Raw genomic sequence first — 16,759 nt, 5'->3', positions numbered from 1 at the left:
GGCTGCAAACTGACCTTAGCTCCACCAGAAGCAGAGAGTCCATTGCCGCCAGTGTCACAGTGGAGGCTCGACCAGGGACTGACTTTGCTCCTGGTCAGAAATAGTGGGGGTTAAAGCACTTCATGTAGGACATTCACACTGAGTTTGCAGAATCTCGACTGTGTCAGAACCACACACCAGCCTCTCACCAACGCGTTGCCCAAGCACTCAGTGGACATAATAGGAAACATTAAACTAGGACTTTTTGGTGAGGTAAAGGCAATTGCACAAAGCAGATGTGGGAGGCGGGGCTTGGCATCTGCCCCATGATCTCAGCAACAGGGGGAGCTACCCTGACTTCGAGACTATAGCTACTCCCCCACAGGCCTACTCTCTACTTTGATGACATTTCACAAACAAAACAACTACATGGAAGGACATCACAGAGAAAAATGCACCTTTTTTCATTTTACACAAAAACAGTTTCCAATCTTCAGCATTCTAGTGTCAGAAAAAAGTTTGGGGAGCCCTGTCCTCCAGCTCCCCGAGGCATCGCGTAAGGACAAGGACGCTGGCTGGCTGGCTCTAGTTCGGATGCATTTAGACACTGATTTCAATGGCCCCACGGGAACCAGGAACCATCAAACAGGCACCACTCATCACGAGCAGGCAGCAGGCCACACATGGCTTCAGGCCACTGTACATTAAGGACCTTCCACGGAGGTGCCAACACCTCCTGCCAGGCTGGGACATGTCATTGCCCACAGAGGTCAGTCCAGAGCTGCTGTGTGTCCACGGGAAGCAAGAATGGCCTCCTGTTTGTGCCTTCCTCACATCCCTGAAAAGCGGGGCCCGGGTTCCCTTCCGCAACAGGCAGCTCCGCTGTCCCAGAACAGGAAACTGTGACAAGATGTCAGAGGGTCAACTGAGGATATCCGGTCCCTCGCTTTCGAATCTTCGTAGTGTTCCGTGTCATAGGTTCCTTCACAGCACGGAGGTCTGCTGCTTTTGGTGAGAGATGATTATAGCCTTACACCTCCGCCAGGGAATAAATACTAAGTGAAAACAACTGTCAGACAAAGGCAGGTGGGGAAGGGAGAGAAATACATGAGGAGAGATGTTTCTGTGGTTGCTTGCTCGGTGCCTGCTCTCTGGCACAGCAGGGACATCCGGGATGGCGTGCCGTGCCCTGTGTAGGTAGAAGAGCCTCTGTCCCCAGAAGGAACTCACTTGGCCTCTTGCTTCTCCTGTAGAAGTGGAATAATCGACTCCCACGCCATGAGGCACTGAAACAACAACACGGGGCACGGAGTATCAGCATCGGGTTTCAATTTCGGGGTCAGCTTCTTAATTCTGCTCTAATCCTGCCGATCCTGCTGGGTGACCTTGTCTAATGATGCCCACATGTGTTATCCATAACTACCAGCAAGGGAGGAGGTAACAGGTGCTGGTTTTGAAAACTTCACCCCCATTTCTACGAAAGATACACAGTGTCTGTACAAGGTCGCAATGCGCTGTCCATACTAAATGCTCACATCCAGTAAGTGGAAATGGAGTCACTGAAAGAAATTCCTTCCCTTCAAAAAGCAGAGAAGAGACCAGGCTGCGAACCCTTGATGAGGCCCTAGGTTCTCAGCCAGGATGGGGACATGGCTCCAGGTATGGGTGGAGCCTGCATAAGGCTGGAAGTCACACTGGAATGAGTCAGCCACCTGGCTCTGAGGGGGTGGAAACCCGCTCTTCCTCACCAGCCTCACTTTTACTTGTGTGGCGGCTCCAGGAGCTCCCAACTGGGACAATGGCGGGAGGGAACTCTGTATTTATTGTTTCATCATGTCCAAACACTGCCATGTATTTCACATTCACTATCAGTAGTCCTCACGACACACACACACACACACACAAACACATACTTTATAGATGAGGAAAATGAGACCCAGGAGGTTAAGTAACTTGCCCAAGACACACAGCTAATAAATGGCAGAGGCTCATGACTCCAAAATGAGAGTTCTTCCAACTATACCAATCTCCGTGCACCCCAGGTCCGTAGACAACTTTAGGCACCCTCCTCCGAGACCACCCTACTCAGCCGAACTGGTTTTCCCTTTGAGAAGTCTTTTGCAAAGGGGGACGGACAGGGGAATCACACAAGGCCTTTCTTAGAACCAGGAATTTGTGCCGAGTCACTTGGGGATGAATTCAGAGGAGATGGGAGGAAAGAGGCATCCTTAGGTCAAGGGCGGTGAAATCACTCCCTGCTACTCTTTCTTGGTGACTCTGAGGTTGGAGAAGAAGCCGGACGCAGAGCTTACTTTCAAAACCAGAGGCCACGGCGGGGTCCAAGGCATGCTGGGTCCTGCTCTCTCCCTTCAGGATCCTTCTATGTCAGCGATGGACCCAAGGCCACACCAGCTTTCCTTTTAATCCTCAAATGCTTAAGCTTTTTCCGACCTTGCATATGTTACATAGGGTGTTCCCTTTGCCTGGAATACTTGCTCCCCAAGTCCTTGTCTCTGAGAACCAGATTAAATGCCATTGCCTCAGTTTGGCCTTCCCTGCCCACTCCACTTGCCCCTTCCCGTCCCTAATCTGCATTATGCCCCCAGTACTTCCTCCCACAGTTTCCTGTTCTTCCCCTCACTCTGCAGCGGTGGAATTATTGCACCAATGCAGATCCTCCACCAGGCTGAGGGCTCCTTAATGGCAGGAGTCCGGCTGTTTTGTTTATTAATGTGTACCCACCCCTTGCACACAGCAGATACACAGAAAGCGTTTGTTAAATGTACGTAGGAGCCAAGATGAGGTCCCAAGACAGTGACCCTATTTGTGATAGAAGGGAATTCATAAAAAAAGCTGTTTATAATTGTTTTCCCTTGTAATTCTAGATGCCTTTTTTAAAGGTATTTAAAGTCTGTTTTAAAAACAAAACAAAACAGGATTGTGATAAGGGGTCTACAGGCTTCAGCAACTAACCAAGGGGATCCATGGCACAATGGATGTGAGGAACCCGTGGAGGTAGAACCACAGCAGGTGATTCCTTTAAGCTGTAACCCCAAAGCCTCCATTAAAGTAACCCCAAAACCACAGTAATGTAACCCCAAGCCTCCACTGACTGGGGGCATCCCTGCGCTAAGGCCTGACTGATTCTGGGAAGCGGCGAGCTGCCAGGGCCAAAGGACACGGTAGAGAAAACCACTGCCATCAGCAGTGACTGCAACTGAAACCCCAGTGGGGGTTCTGCTCCCCAAATCAGCACCACATCGAGCACAGCTGGGCAGACATGCAGGGGTTGCTAAGAATAAAGTAAAATAGGGAAGGAGCTGGAACCGGCAGGATCCCTAATTCTGGGTTTCTGACAGGCCCTCCCTAAAGGCTCTGCCTATGGGAAATACTTCCTTCATGAGAGGGCTGTGGTCCTTCGGCGTGCCCCTTACCTTCTCATAATATTGGATGTTCTTGTCAGCCATTCCCATGAGCAGCTGCCGGAAGTCCTGCCTCTTGTTGTTCTGCCACCTCTCCATGTCGGCTTTCAGGTCAGCATTGAAGCACTCCATCCGATCCTGACATTTCTCAACGTCCGCGGGCACCTGAAGGGCGATGCAGAAGTGGGTGTAACTGGTCTCTCATGCCCCAAATTGCTCTGCTCACACAGTTGTGAGGGGCCAAATCACTACATGAAAATGCTATAAACCCACTCTCTCCTCTGGAGGCGTTTGCCTGAAGGCAGAGCCCATTGTTTTCAGGTCTAAGAAGGAACTCTGAAAGACCATCCTGACCCAAATCTTCAAACCCATCCAAGCTTAAGGGACTTGTGGGAAACACCCACCCCATTTATAAACAGAAAGAAGAAACATTGTAAGCAGCGTCATATATCTTTGGTTCCTGTTTTTAAAATATAAAAATGTGTGTAGATTTTGCAAATAGCCAGCAGGATTTGGTATTGCCCTGTGAGTTTCCCATGTCCAATAATGAAATTATAGAAAAGGTTCTCCCATATCAAGTGAACTATTCCATTAGTTCTGATGCTTGACAATGTCTATCCTCATTAACCAGAGAATTAATTGCAATAATGACTGTTGGCCAGCTCCCTCTTCTGAACCCCACATTACATATAGTCTGGAGACTTATCTATGCTCTCCAAGATAGCAGATCACCAAAAAAAGAAAAGTTAAAGTTAGGCAACTCTGGGGAAGAGAAAATCATGTATGCATGTCGAACGAATATGAAATACAAATTCAAGTTTTTCCTTAAAGAAGACCTCAAAATGGAACAAAGTCTGAATTTCACAACTTTCATTTTGCTTTTATCCATCCTACACATCTAGACAGAGAACCCAATATTATGAAAAGGTAACAGGAAATTATTACCCTGGTTGCCAAAGCACAAAGCAAAGCACAAAGCTAGATTCTCTCCTAACTCAAGAGCTCCATTGGGCCCTGATGGTGGCTAGGGGTTTAAGGCGCCCAAAGCTGGGTCAACGCCCACCTGCCAAAAGCTTCCCAACAACAAATAAGGCCTTGTATACATTTTGTGTGCCGGCTCCTGTGAACCCCAAAGTCTCCAAGCTGTGGGTCATCTTCAGGGTCACTCTTTACCAACCAAGGAATTTTTATGCCGAGGCCTTATGGGCAAGGAGCCAACCCAGAAACAGCAATAATGGTGAGGCCAAGCCTGAGGGAGCTGGACACCTTCAGAGCTTCTAAAAGTGCCGAGGGCACTGGCCATCTGCCACCCAGACCGCTTGGAGATGGCTGCAGGAGCAAGGAAAGGAAAGCAGCCTAGGTGAGGGGATTTGAGAGTGCGTGGCATGGAAACTAAACCTGGGTGAGACAAGGATGAGTCGGAGAGAAAGACACAGCAAGGCAACCTAGGCAACTCGAAAGGAAAGAACTTTTCTCTTCAGAGGGGGAAAGGAGCCTTCCTCAAAGCACTGAAGCTTCTGGAATTACAAACAAACTTGACATTTTCTTCTGGTGCCATGCCTGAGGTCACTCACCCTTGCCTTTCCCTGCTGACTCACCCATTACTGTTGGCCACCTCGGAGGGGGGGGGGGGGGGACTGAAACAAAACAAGAGTGCCCTGGCTTTGCTGCACTGGAGCCGTTCCCCCATAAACGTCCAGTCATCCGGCCCATGGACACCCAGGGAGCCGGGGTCTCTGGCCAGGCCTCAGCTCCCTGCAGGGCAGTCCAGTTCCCTTACTCCTCTCGTGGGCACTGCTCATTTTAGCATGTGGGTGAGTGAGTGCATGGGGGCAACTTCCTGTTTGCTTAGCAAAACTGCTTCAGCAAAGAGGAAAAGTAAAGCTCTGAAAAGAGAACCTGTCGGGGGGCACAGGGAGAAGAGGAAGGCTCAGCTCTCTGACTGAGAGGCGTTCCTTCACAGGAAAGGGGAGCTGCTCATGGGGGTGGAAGCTCTGGTTGACCCACAAAAAATCAAAAGTCAGGACTGCAGCTCTGGAGTTTATGATCGCCCCAGCCTGGCTTTAGAAAATATTTTTAGCTCATCGTTCTCACAACATACTCCCCAGTTGGCAGGGAGGAATATGAAAGTGCTTAGGTCTCTACAGGCAAACTTGTTTCAAGTTGCCTACAATCTACCTGGGAAGATGCTCCCACTGCACTCAGAGCCCTGTGATGAGCGAAACGTAAGGCGGAACTAGAAAGCGAGTCCAACTAGGATAACAGATCGGGTGTCCTCGGAGAAATTCCACTGAGGCCACGCTTCAGAGAAGTGTGACAATTGGGGGAGGGCACTCTAGAGTGACAGTACGTGCAAATGACAGAAGTGAGACAGCACCTAGACCTTCCTTGGAACAGCTCACAGGCCACAGTGCCCACAGAGACACAGAGAGAGAACTCCAGCTGGTGAGATTGGTGGGGGAGGGGCATAAGCCTGGGGCTTTTCCTGAAGGCCAGGTTTTCTGGGGTCCATTTCCCTCATGCCCCTTTTTATGAAAAGAGAAAGCCTTGTGCTTCCTCCAACTGTATAGACAGTTATGGGGCCAGATTTCCAGAGTTCGAATACGACATCTACCACTTGCTAGACGGGTAACTTTGGGTTTCTCTATGCCTCAACTTCTTTTTCTGGATAATACTCTCCACCTTACAAGGCTGTTATGAGGTTAAATGAGATAGAATGTATAAAACACTTGGTGCCTGGTATATATTAAACACTCAATAAATATTTGCTCATTCTGGTCAGTATCAACATTATAAATCAAAGTTCATAAAAGGCAATGTCTCATTTACATAGTTCCTTAGGTCAGAATATTTATTGAGCTTTATTTCATGTCTTATAAAAAATGTACTTTTTTGTTTTCCAAATATAACCTATTATAATATAATCAAATATCATCGTTCAAACTTCATGTCACTCTTCACCCTTGCTACCCCACCCAAGATTTCTCCAGAGATTGGAGATGAGTCAACACCAAATTCTACTGTCATAGATCATCCTTGGCACCCTGGAACCGGGGCAGTGGCTGTAACTCCAGGAGGGAGGGGATAGTTTAGACCAACCTGATGCAGACAGAACTGACCGACTTGGCAGTCAATTGCACGTGAGATATAAGATATAGAAAGTCAGAGAAGAGCCTGAAGTTTCTTTCTAGTCTGGGTGACTAGGGTAGCAATAGTCCACTGTAGGGCTCAGGATAAAGGACAGGACCACAGAACAGATAAAGGCGGTAGCTGCAGCCACGAGAAGAGTGAGACCTGCGCTCCACAAGAGGGGGCTGAAATAACAACAATAAATAACCTGATTTTAAAAAGAGCAAAGGAAAAAAAAAAGAGCAAAGGACTTGAATAGATATTTCTCCAAAGAAGACACACAAATGGCTAACAAGCACATGAAATGATGTTTCACATCACTAATCATTAGGGAAATGCACATCAAAACCACAATGAGACCACTTCACACTCATTTAGGATGCTTATTATTTAAAACACACACACACACACACACACACACACACACAGAAAATAAAAAGTGTTGTTGAGAATGTAGAGAGATTGGAACCTTTGGGCACTGTTCGTGGGAATGAAAATGGCACAATCATGGAAAACAGTGTGATAGTTCCTCAACAACAAAAAATAATTATAATATGATACAACAATTCTACTTATGGGTATATAGCCCCCCCCCCCAAAAAAAAATAAAAACTGAAAGCAGGGTCTCCACGATATATATTGAACACGCACGTTCACAGCAACATTATTCACAATAGCCAAAAGGTGGAAGCATCTCAAGTGCCCACCCACAGATGAGTGAATAAGCAAAATGTGGTATGTACAAACAGTGGAATATTATTCAGCCTTAAGAAGGAAGGACATTTTGTTATCCTCACTCAAGAATATGTTTATTGATTTTAGAGAGAGAGGAAGGGTGAGAGAAAAAAACAATGGTTGCCTCCCATACACACCCCAACCGCAAGCTAGGTGTATGTCCTGACTGGGAATTGAACCAGCAATCTTTTGGTGTACGGGATGATACTCCAACCAACTTGGCCACCAGGTCAGGGCAAGGAAGAAAATTTTGACATATGCTACAACATGATTGAACCTTAAGGACATTATGTTATGTGAAATAAGCCAATCACAAGAGAACAAATACTGTCTGATTTATATGAGGTATCTAGAGTAGTCTAATTCATAGGGACAGAAAGTAGCATGGTGGTTTCCAGGGACCGGCGGGAGGGGGGACATGCAGAGTAGTTGTTTAGTGGGGGAAGAATTTCAGTTCTGGAAGATGACAAGAGTTCTAGAGATTGGTTACACAACAATGTGAATTTACTTAACACATTTGAACTGTGCACTTACAAATGGTTAAGATGATAAATCTTGTTATTTTTTGCCATGATTTAAAATTTTTAATATATGAGGGAATAGAAGAGGAGGCTGAGGAAGGGAGGGTAGATGGGTAGAACTCATGGAGAAGCCTACATTTATAGGGCTAATAAAGGAAGCAGCAAAGGTCACTAGAAAAGATGGGCACAGAAGCAGGAAGTGAGTCAGAGAGAACAAAGCCCTAGCAACACAGGGATGGATAGAGGGGTTAGATGAGGAGGAAGAGAAGGGTTTAAAGAGAAGAGAATAAGAGGAATTGGGGAGAGCTGGCTGAAATGACTAGCGACTGAAGTTGTCCAACTTTATCAAGAGGAGGGCCGTTGGCATCAGACTCTCAGGATCACATTCTTCTCGCTTTTGTTTCTTTTAGGACAGTGTTTTTGTGACAATCAGTTCACTGACCAGAAACATCCAGCATTCCTTTTTATCGCAATGGTTTAATTTTCTGACTGAGGTATTGTTAGTTGTGCTATCTTGTGTCTGAAGGATGCTGAGATGGCAATATCCAATGCTAATGGTTGGGTGCTGCTTATCACAAGCCACCAAGAAAAAAAAATCACCAGATTAGACCTCATACGGCAAGAAAAACAGAGAACAAGACTGCATTTTTCTTATTGGGTTCCTAATCTCTCATGAGAACATCCACTACAGGATATGGGTTATTGAAGTGATGAGAGAAGGGTCACAGGGGGTTAAAGCATTTGTGTGCGTTGGTAATGTAAGGCCACACAACATTCACTTTTAAATGTATTGAGTCCTTTCCATGTACGTGCCATTCCTAGGCCCTGATATAAATCCCTACCCAAGTGTCCTTCTTGGAGGTAGGCTGCAGATGTCATATTATCTGCTCCCACAATGACGGTAGATTGAAAAGTCCCCAAAGGTTATATAAAACAGACATGATCCCAAAACCTGGGGGAGAGGGGATGCATGGCTGCCATGGGACAGGTGCCAGGACCAACGACAGAAGCAATTCAAGATGGGATCTTCTCAGCCACATGCTGCCGGGTGAAAGGCAGGGCGGAGCTTCCTAACGGGCTCTGTGTGAATGACAACAACACTGACACCAGCCCTCGGGGAAGTCAGAGTCCCAGGCTGCTCACCTCCAGCTTCAAGCAACCGGTCTGTTTTCCCCAGTGTGCCACACAAACATGTTCATTTTCTATGTGAGCTGTGAGATGAAAAAATGTTGAGGAAACATTGAGATAGGGTCAAGATTGAGAAGCCCTGGGTACCCTGCTTTTTAAAAATATATCTTATTGATTCGAGTGGGAGAGGGAGAGAGACAGATAGACACATCAACCATGAGAGAGAATCATTGATGGCTGCCTCCTGCACACCTCCCACTGGGGATCGAGCTAGGGCCTTTTTTTTTTTTTTTTTAGGGAGAAAAAGAAACAAACTTCAGAGAATGGCAGGTGAGGAGAGAGAAGAAAGGACACAGGTGAGTCAAGAGCAGATACACTAGAACAGAGGAGCCTTCAGATCACCTGGTCATGGCTGAAAGGAGCGAGCAGACACAGAGACTGAAGACTCAGGAGACGGTCCATGTTCTTTCTCTCCCTCAGTCCCTCTGGTACTCATCTCTACGTGCTTACAAAAGCCAGGACCCTCCTCCCCAAAGACTGCTGGGAGCCCGAGCAGTAGGAATAAAGGGCTCCAACTCTGGAGCAAGACACACTGAGGGCCAATTCCTGCTCCACCACTTGTTAGCTTTGGCACATACACTGTGTATGTAATTCCCCTGAATCCTGGCTCTTCATCTGTAAGATGAGAACAACCACACCCACAGGGGTTGAGGCAGGAATTAAGTAAGATAAGGGAGGTGACAGAGCCCGCGTTCTCTGGCAGAGGCGACCTCTGCCTCATTAGTCTGGCTTTCGAACCCAGGCTGAGATCAAGGCTGCTGCGGGGAGAGCTGGAAACCTCGGGCCTGTCTGTACTCACTTGGCAGAAGTGTCTGGAAACAAGGACACTCACTTAACTAACTCCCGGGTCTGCAGAAGCTCCAGACCAGTCTCTCCGCTCCCATCTACCACCTCAGAGCTGGAGTCCTTGCTCCTGGCACATCTCCACTCACCCAGAACGTTAACCATTCTGTAGTCCTAAGAGCTTTGTCCACAGTCTTGGCGAGGTCTGTCCAAGTGACCCCAAGCTCTCTCTACTTGTGCTCAACCTGAGAGGCAATAGCTCAGTCCCTCCTGTTTTCTGCTTCCACCCCCCTCCACGGGACACACCATCTCACCTCCACACTGACAATGAAGCATGGTAGCAACCATGCTTGGGTAAAAATTGCTGTTTAATATTTTAACCCTGCTGACATGGCTTCTGTAATTGTTTGCTTGCTAAAATAATAGAAACGTTATTTTGATTTTCTGAACTTATATAAGTTATCCCATTCGATTGAATACTCCATTGATTGTGGTTTGAATACCCCCATTGATAGTGATCTTACTGGTCTTTAGAAACACATTCCTCTGCACCTGGAGACCATGACAGCACAATTACTCTAAATGGCCTCAGTGGCTCCAGATAATGTGTTTCCATTGACTCAGTGGTCCCAAGACCCTAAACCAGCCGTGGGCAAACTACGGCCCGCAGGCTGAAATGAATAAAACTATTGAAAAAAAAAGACCGTACCCTTTTATGTAATGATGTTTACTTTGAATTTATATTAGTTCACACAAACACTCCATCCATGCTTTTGTTCCGGCCCTCCGGTCCAGTTTAAGAACCCACTGTGGCCCTCGAGTCAAAAAGTTTGCCCACCCCTGCCCTAAACTATAATTAATCTTTGTAACTAACTTGCTCAATCTAAGCTTCTGTAACAAACTGCTTTTTGCAAACCAGGTTCCTCATTCCAAACCTCAAGATGTAATCAGTACCCTTTGTGATATTTGCCTATATAAGTCTGATGTTTCGGCCAAGAGGGCACTACGAGATTTGGAGAGCATTTCCCCCTCGTAGTCCCGGCTTTGAAATAAATGTGGCTCCTTAATTCGACTTCTTAAGGCGTCCTTGTGTGATTCACGGGGTACAATACAACAACACGACCATTCCCAAAGCTCCTACACTTGGCAGTACCCAATTCAAGACCACCACTGGGTCAGGGCCTAAAAGAGCACCCCTCCCCCTCCTTTACCTTTTGAAGATAAATGTCAGATTTTTATAAAGCCTTCTCTCTTGGCATCCCTTCTTTGTTCTTTTTTAAACTAGCCACACTTGACAATATTAGCATTGAAAAGTCAAACGCAGAATAAACTGCAAGTTCCCTCCACGGCCCACCCTCATGTTCACATTAGGGTAGGTATGTCCTGTCCCATTTTAAATGCAGTTCCCGCCCCTCTTTGTTTCCAGCAGTAGCATTGGTATCCTTGTGGCTTGTAAGGAGGGTCAGATTCGCAGGCTCACACACGCCTGTGGTTCTGACAGATCCAGCCCAAGGAGCGGCCCCTACTAAGCCTATAATTTCTCCAACTTCAAAATTGAGATGAAGCAAGCCAAGCATACGCCATCCAAAGCTCCATCTGCCTGAGAACAAACCACTGCAGAGTCTGCTGAGTCTCCTCAACCTAAACACAAAGCAAAACTTTACATTCTCTGACACTAACATTTCCCCTCACTGCAGAGGCCTCCCAGCAGCTGGGGCCGCAGGGCTCCCCCTTCATCCTCCGGACATCCACTCCAGTGTGAAATTCGAAGTGAAGGTCATGGAGGCCCACAAGGCCATTTCCTTCTTCTGGGTGATGGAGAAGTGGTCACATTGTGCTACTAGTTGTGGCTTCACAAAAATCATCTTTCCTCAGTCTTCAGAGCAACTTTTCAAGATTTCACTTCAAAACAAGAAGCCCTAGCCCCTCTCAGGTCTTCTGTTAACGTGCTCAGACCTGGACCCTCCCCTGGGAAAACTCCCCATCGTTCCTCTTCTTCCCTCATCCCTTTGATGGGCCTGTGAACAGTCTTGCTCCCTCAATAACTTACAGCGGAACTCATTGAGACCTGGGGTAAAATCAGCCCTGACCCACTTCCTGATACCTTGGCTTTCATCTCACCAGCAGGAGCTCTGGAGAGTGAAGCTCAAAACCACATAAAGCAGCCCAGCCAGTGTAGCTCAGCAGTTGAGCATCAGCCCAGGAACCAAGAGGCTGCCAGTTCGATTCCTGGTCAGAGCACATGCCCGGTTGCGGGCTCAATCCCCTGTGGGGGGCATGCAGGAGGCAGCCAATTGATGATGTTTCTGTCTCATCTATGTTTCTTTTTTTTTTTTTTTCATCTATGTTTCTATCTCTCTATCCCTATCCCTTCCTCTTTCCCTAAGAAAATCAATAAAAACACATTTAAAAAAACAACACCTGCCCTGGCCAGTTTGGCTCAGTGGATAAAGCGTCAGCCTGCAGACCGAAGGGTCCCCAATTCGATTCTGGTCAAGGGCACATGCCTCGGTTGCAGGTTCAATCCCCAGTAGAGGATATGCAGGAGACAGCAGTCAATGATTCTCTCTCATCACTGATGCGTCAATCTCTCTCCCTCTCCCTCTCCCTTCCTCTCTGAAATCAATAAAAATATATTTAAAAACAAACAAACACATAAAACAAAGCACAGCAAAAGCTTTAGCCATTCACTTCCCAGATGTCTGTCTACTGCTGAAGGGTGGCTGGGAGGATGGGTGGTCAGGAGGAGTGGGAAAACAGAAACCTTAGGACACAGAGAAATAATGCCTTAAAAGTGCGTTTAGACAAAAGAATATTTTTAAGTCATGACAACAAACTCAGCAAACACGTTCAGCATTCCTACTAGAGACAACTGGAACTCGAATGGGCAGCAGAGGCTCCACCAATGGAGCATTTGGGGCCACATCCAACACCACCCATCTCTGCACCCGCACAGCAGTCACAGGTCTGAACCCCGCCAAAGCCAATGAGCAACCCAGTCCAAGCGGGGGCAGAGCTGGGATTTGCAGCCAGGGCCGTCTGATTCAAAATCCTGTGCTCTTTCTACCAAACCATAGTCGACTTGGACTGACTGCCCTCCTCTGCCCACCAACGGAGCTGCTGCCCCAGACCCAAACTGGTGGTACAGTTTCTGCTGCCCCCCGTCACAACCTCCATCGGGCTAAATATCACAATTCTAACGAGGTAGCAAAGTTAACTTGGGCAGGGCTCAGCATCCCACCAGAAAGAGGGGCGATAAAGACCGCCTAACGCAGCTGCTAAGAGGACGTAGCTGTGTCTGGACCCTGCTGGTTTTTCTCATGGGCTGGAAAGAAACCTGCTCCTCTGTAAACTCCTGCGGCCGAGAGGATGAGTGGGATGGGTCAGTGGTGCTCCAGGAAGTGAGAACAGCAGCAGCAGGAAGATTTCAACGCCCACTGGGAGGAGAGAGAAGTCACCCAGGCCCGCAAGGGGAGAGAGCATGAGGCAGGAGCCCCACAGCTTGGCTAGCTCGAACTCAGGAACTGGAAACAGCTGTTTCCGCTACTCCATCTGCCCCGAGAAGGGTGTGAACTTCTGCAGCCAGCCGGCCAGGGCATAATCAAGATTTAAATAGACCTATTATTCACACCCTTTGGCTCCTGTCTTTACAAAAAAACTGTCCCACACAGGACTGGACATATACTAAATGACAAAACGAGGCTCTGAGAAAGCTTGTATTCAGGGCTGAGCAGGCACGGATGCTGACAGAATTATTTAGGTGACATCTTTTAAATATCGGGTCCTCAGCTTGCAAAGTAGGCCAGTGGCGGGACTGGCCATCTCCCTTCCCCTCCCTGGCCAGGAAAAGTAACATCTATATTTACATTCGGGAGCTAAATTGTAAGAATGAAAATTTAAAATATATAAAGACAGTATTCTGTGTCATTCCTTTTTTGTTTTTTCATCCTCACCAGAGGATGTTTTTATAATTTTGAGAGAGGGAAAAAGTGACAGAAAGAGAGAAACATTGGCATGAGAGAAACATCAATGGTTGCCTCCCATACATCTCCCAGCCAGGGGTCAAACCTGCAACCTAGGTACCTGCCCTGACCGGGAACTGAACTTGTAACCTTTTGGTGTATGGGATGATGCTCCAACCACCTGAGCCGCCGGCCAGGACTCTGTGTCATTCCTTTAAATGAGACTGAGACATGGGCTCAGCCGACAGCACCATGTTCCAGAATGTCACAGGGCCAACCAGACTGGCCAATGGGACAGGCAGCTGGGAGGCAGAGGACAGCTGTGTGCACAGCTGTATTCCCATCATCTCCTGCCTCCAGACACACAGTATAGAAGAGGGTACCTCGCTCTCTGGCCACGTCCCAGCTGCAAACAGCGGGCCACTGATAAGAGTCCCCGTCTTTATAGTTGTACTCTGTCCTCAGCCTTCACTCTCTTGTGCAAACACTACGGGTGGCACAGGACGCAATGCCACAAGTGTACTGCCTGCCTGCTGTGTCAAGCACACTGAATAAAGATCTTTGGCATAAACAAAAATAGGCAACTTATTGAGATGCTTTGTGCCTTGTTCCCTTGTTCCCTGAAATGGGGAGAGAACAGTGCCTTCCCTCTGGTGACGGCTGGGGGGATTATGTGAAGCAATAAACATACCTGGTATAAAGGTACTGGACAGAGTCAGGTGTGCCATTTCTGAGGTTTGGTTTCAAATTCCCAAAGCCAGTTCTTTCTAGGCAATGAGAACCAAAGCAGAGGAGGAAACCCAAACAAACAGTTCTGTTGTCAAACTATGTCCCTGAAACTGGGGCCCCTGCTATTAATCTAATAACATCCCCCACCCCACCCCTTTTTCAAAAACAAATACACCTTCCAATTACAAACAAAAAGGAGGAGAGTGACATCACAATAGCTGGCAAGGTTCTAAAGTCCATGTGTGACCCCTGCTGGCTGTTTGACCTTGGGCCTTGGTTTGCTCAATAAAGATGGTGCTTGAACCACATGACTGTTATATGGCATAAAGGAGACAATACAAATATAAAGTGCTAAGCACACTGTAAGCACTTGCTTATTGGCTGTTATTGCTCTCGTTTTGAATCCTGGCTGGTGGCGGGGAGAGAGAGACAACAAATGGGGGTGGTACAACAGTTGTGAGCCTCCATCTAGACCAGTGATGGCGAACCTTTTGAGCTCAGCGTGTCAGCACTTTGAAAAACCCTAACTTAACTCTGGTGCCGTGTCACATATAGAAATTTTTTGATATTGCAACCATAGTAAAACAAAGACTTATATTTTTGATATTTATTTTTTATATTTAAATGCCATTTAACAAAGAAAAATCAAAAAAAATGAGTTCGCGTGTCACCTCTGACACACGTGTCATAGGTTCGCCATCACTGATCTAGACCCTGCGCCCTGGAGCTGGACGGCATCGGAAACTAGATCAGTGCTTCTCAAACTGTGTGCTGAAGGAGCACTTTCTGTTGGCTTTCCCCCCAATCCAACCACGTGGGAGTGCTACTGTGCATAACCAGTGTGCAGCTTGCTCCATGTGCAACTCTCCACGCTAGTGTGACACACTCGTCCCGAGCGTTCGACAAAAATCACAGCACCTCCTCTCAGCTTCTATACCTTCCTGTCATGGATTGAGAATCCTTATCTAGACTGTTCTTCCCTCTTCTCAATCCCATTCAGAGAGGGAGGAACTGGCCATGGTTAGCAGAAAAATCAATCCCAGGAAAAATCAGAAAACTCCAGCGCAAGGACACATGAGGAGCACCCAGAAATAAGGCCGAAAGAGAGAAAAAGAGGGAACGGCAGCAGCACAGCCCAGCTGGCACTGAGCACCTCCGAGGTCCCCATGTAGGGACAGGATTCACTGGGTTCCAGCGGGGATTTCAGGGTGCAGCCCGAGCAGCCCGCCCTCCCCGGGGGCTCCCTGACCTTGGGGCGGTCCTCCTTTCTCAGAGCCACGGCTTCCAGTTTGGCTTCGTACTCCGCTTGCACTTGGTCCCTCTTCTTCAACACGCTCTGTGGGAGGCAGAAAGGGGAAGCATGTCACACAGAGTTCACAGCGGGGCCTCCAAGCCCCAGGGACTGTGTCTTCATCCCCGTCCTCCCAAACCATGGCGCCCAGGCCCAGCCACGTGCTCCTGGGACAGCTCGGCTGTGCGTGACATGTGGCACGGACTCTGGAGGAGGCAGAGTTTTTGCTGTTGTTGTAAACTTGTTTACTAGTATTAATTATGCAAACATTTTCCAACTGGGGAAGAGAGAGGGCAAAGCTGGTACAAAAGGCCTCCTAAGCCATGAGCTTAGGTGAGAGAGAGATTAAAGACTTATCCCCAAACCAATTCCAGTAGGAAACAATAACAATGTATGGAAACATTTTTTACTATATATGAATAAAATACAGTCTTATCCACAATTTTCAAACTGATTTTCCACTTTAAGGAGAGAGGGAGAACCATTTTGAGACAGCTTTCTAGTGAGATAACTCAGCCCGAATCTGAAAGTGACAGGATTCCAGGGAAAGGCAGGTGGGGTGACCAGTGCCCATCCATCGCCATGGTGATGAGAGGACTCTCAGCTGAGAGAACGGCGCTGTGCAGAAATGTGGAGCTTGGCAGGTGACAATGTACGAGGTTTTCTGAACTGTTCATGGAAAAGTCCAAGCCAAGAGAGTTGATCCCTGGCAGACTGATTTGCTCACTGATCCATTAGCCATTTACATGTCCTCCATGCTAGGCCTGGTATACAAAGAGCCAAGAGGTCCAGTCCCTACCTGAGGGGTTCCGGAGAGGGGAGAGGTGCAGGCACAGTGCGAGACTGCAGGTGCTCCATGAGCTGTGTGCAAGTCCAGGATGTCCGGCAGCGAGCCTGCCAGAGTGAGTGGCAAATGGGCCCAAAGAAAGGCAGCAGGACGGAGCTCAAGTGACAAACCAGGTGCTCAGGATGCAAAATTGAAGGAGACGCTCACCCATGAGCGTGAGTGTCTCCCTAGAT

At 47.7% G+C, this 16,759-nt stretch overlaps 1 protein-coding gene across 1 annotated transcript in view; it reads right to left on the bottom strand.

The window, feature by feature from the left end:
- Nucleotides 1-422: 422 nt before the first annotated feature.
- Nucleotides 423-16,759, bottom strand: part of SNX30 (sorting nexin family member 30) — an 81,956-nt gene continuing 65,619 nt past the window's right edge. The window contains exons 7-9 of the mRNA XM_081102931.1: nt 15,698-15,784; nt 3,414-3,566; nt 423-1,265 (exon numbers count right to left, since the gene is read on the bottom strand). Coding sequence (XP_080959057.1) covers nt 1,206-1,265; nt 3,414-3,566; nt 15,698-15,784 — 300 coding nt within the window. The 3' untranslated portion in view covers nt 423-1,205. The remainder of the gene's footprint in view (nt 1,266-3,413; nt 3,567-15,697; nt 15,785-16,759) is intronic.

Source organism: Myotis nattereri, assembly GCF_964212035.1.
Source record: "Myotis nattereri genome assembly, chromosome: 12".
NCBI lineage: Eukaryota > Metazoa > Chordata > Mammalia > Chiroptera > Vespertilionidae > Myotis > Myotis nattereri.
This window is presented reverse-complemented; position numbering and strand designations above follow the sequence as displayed.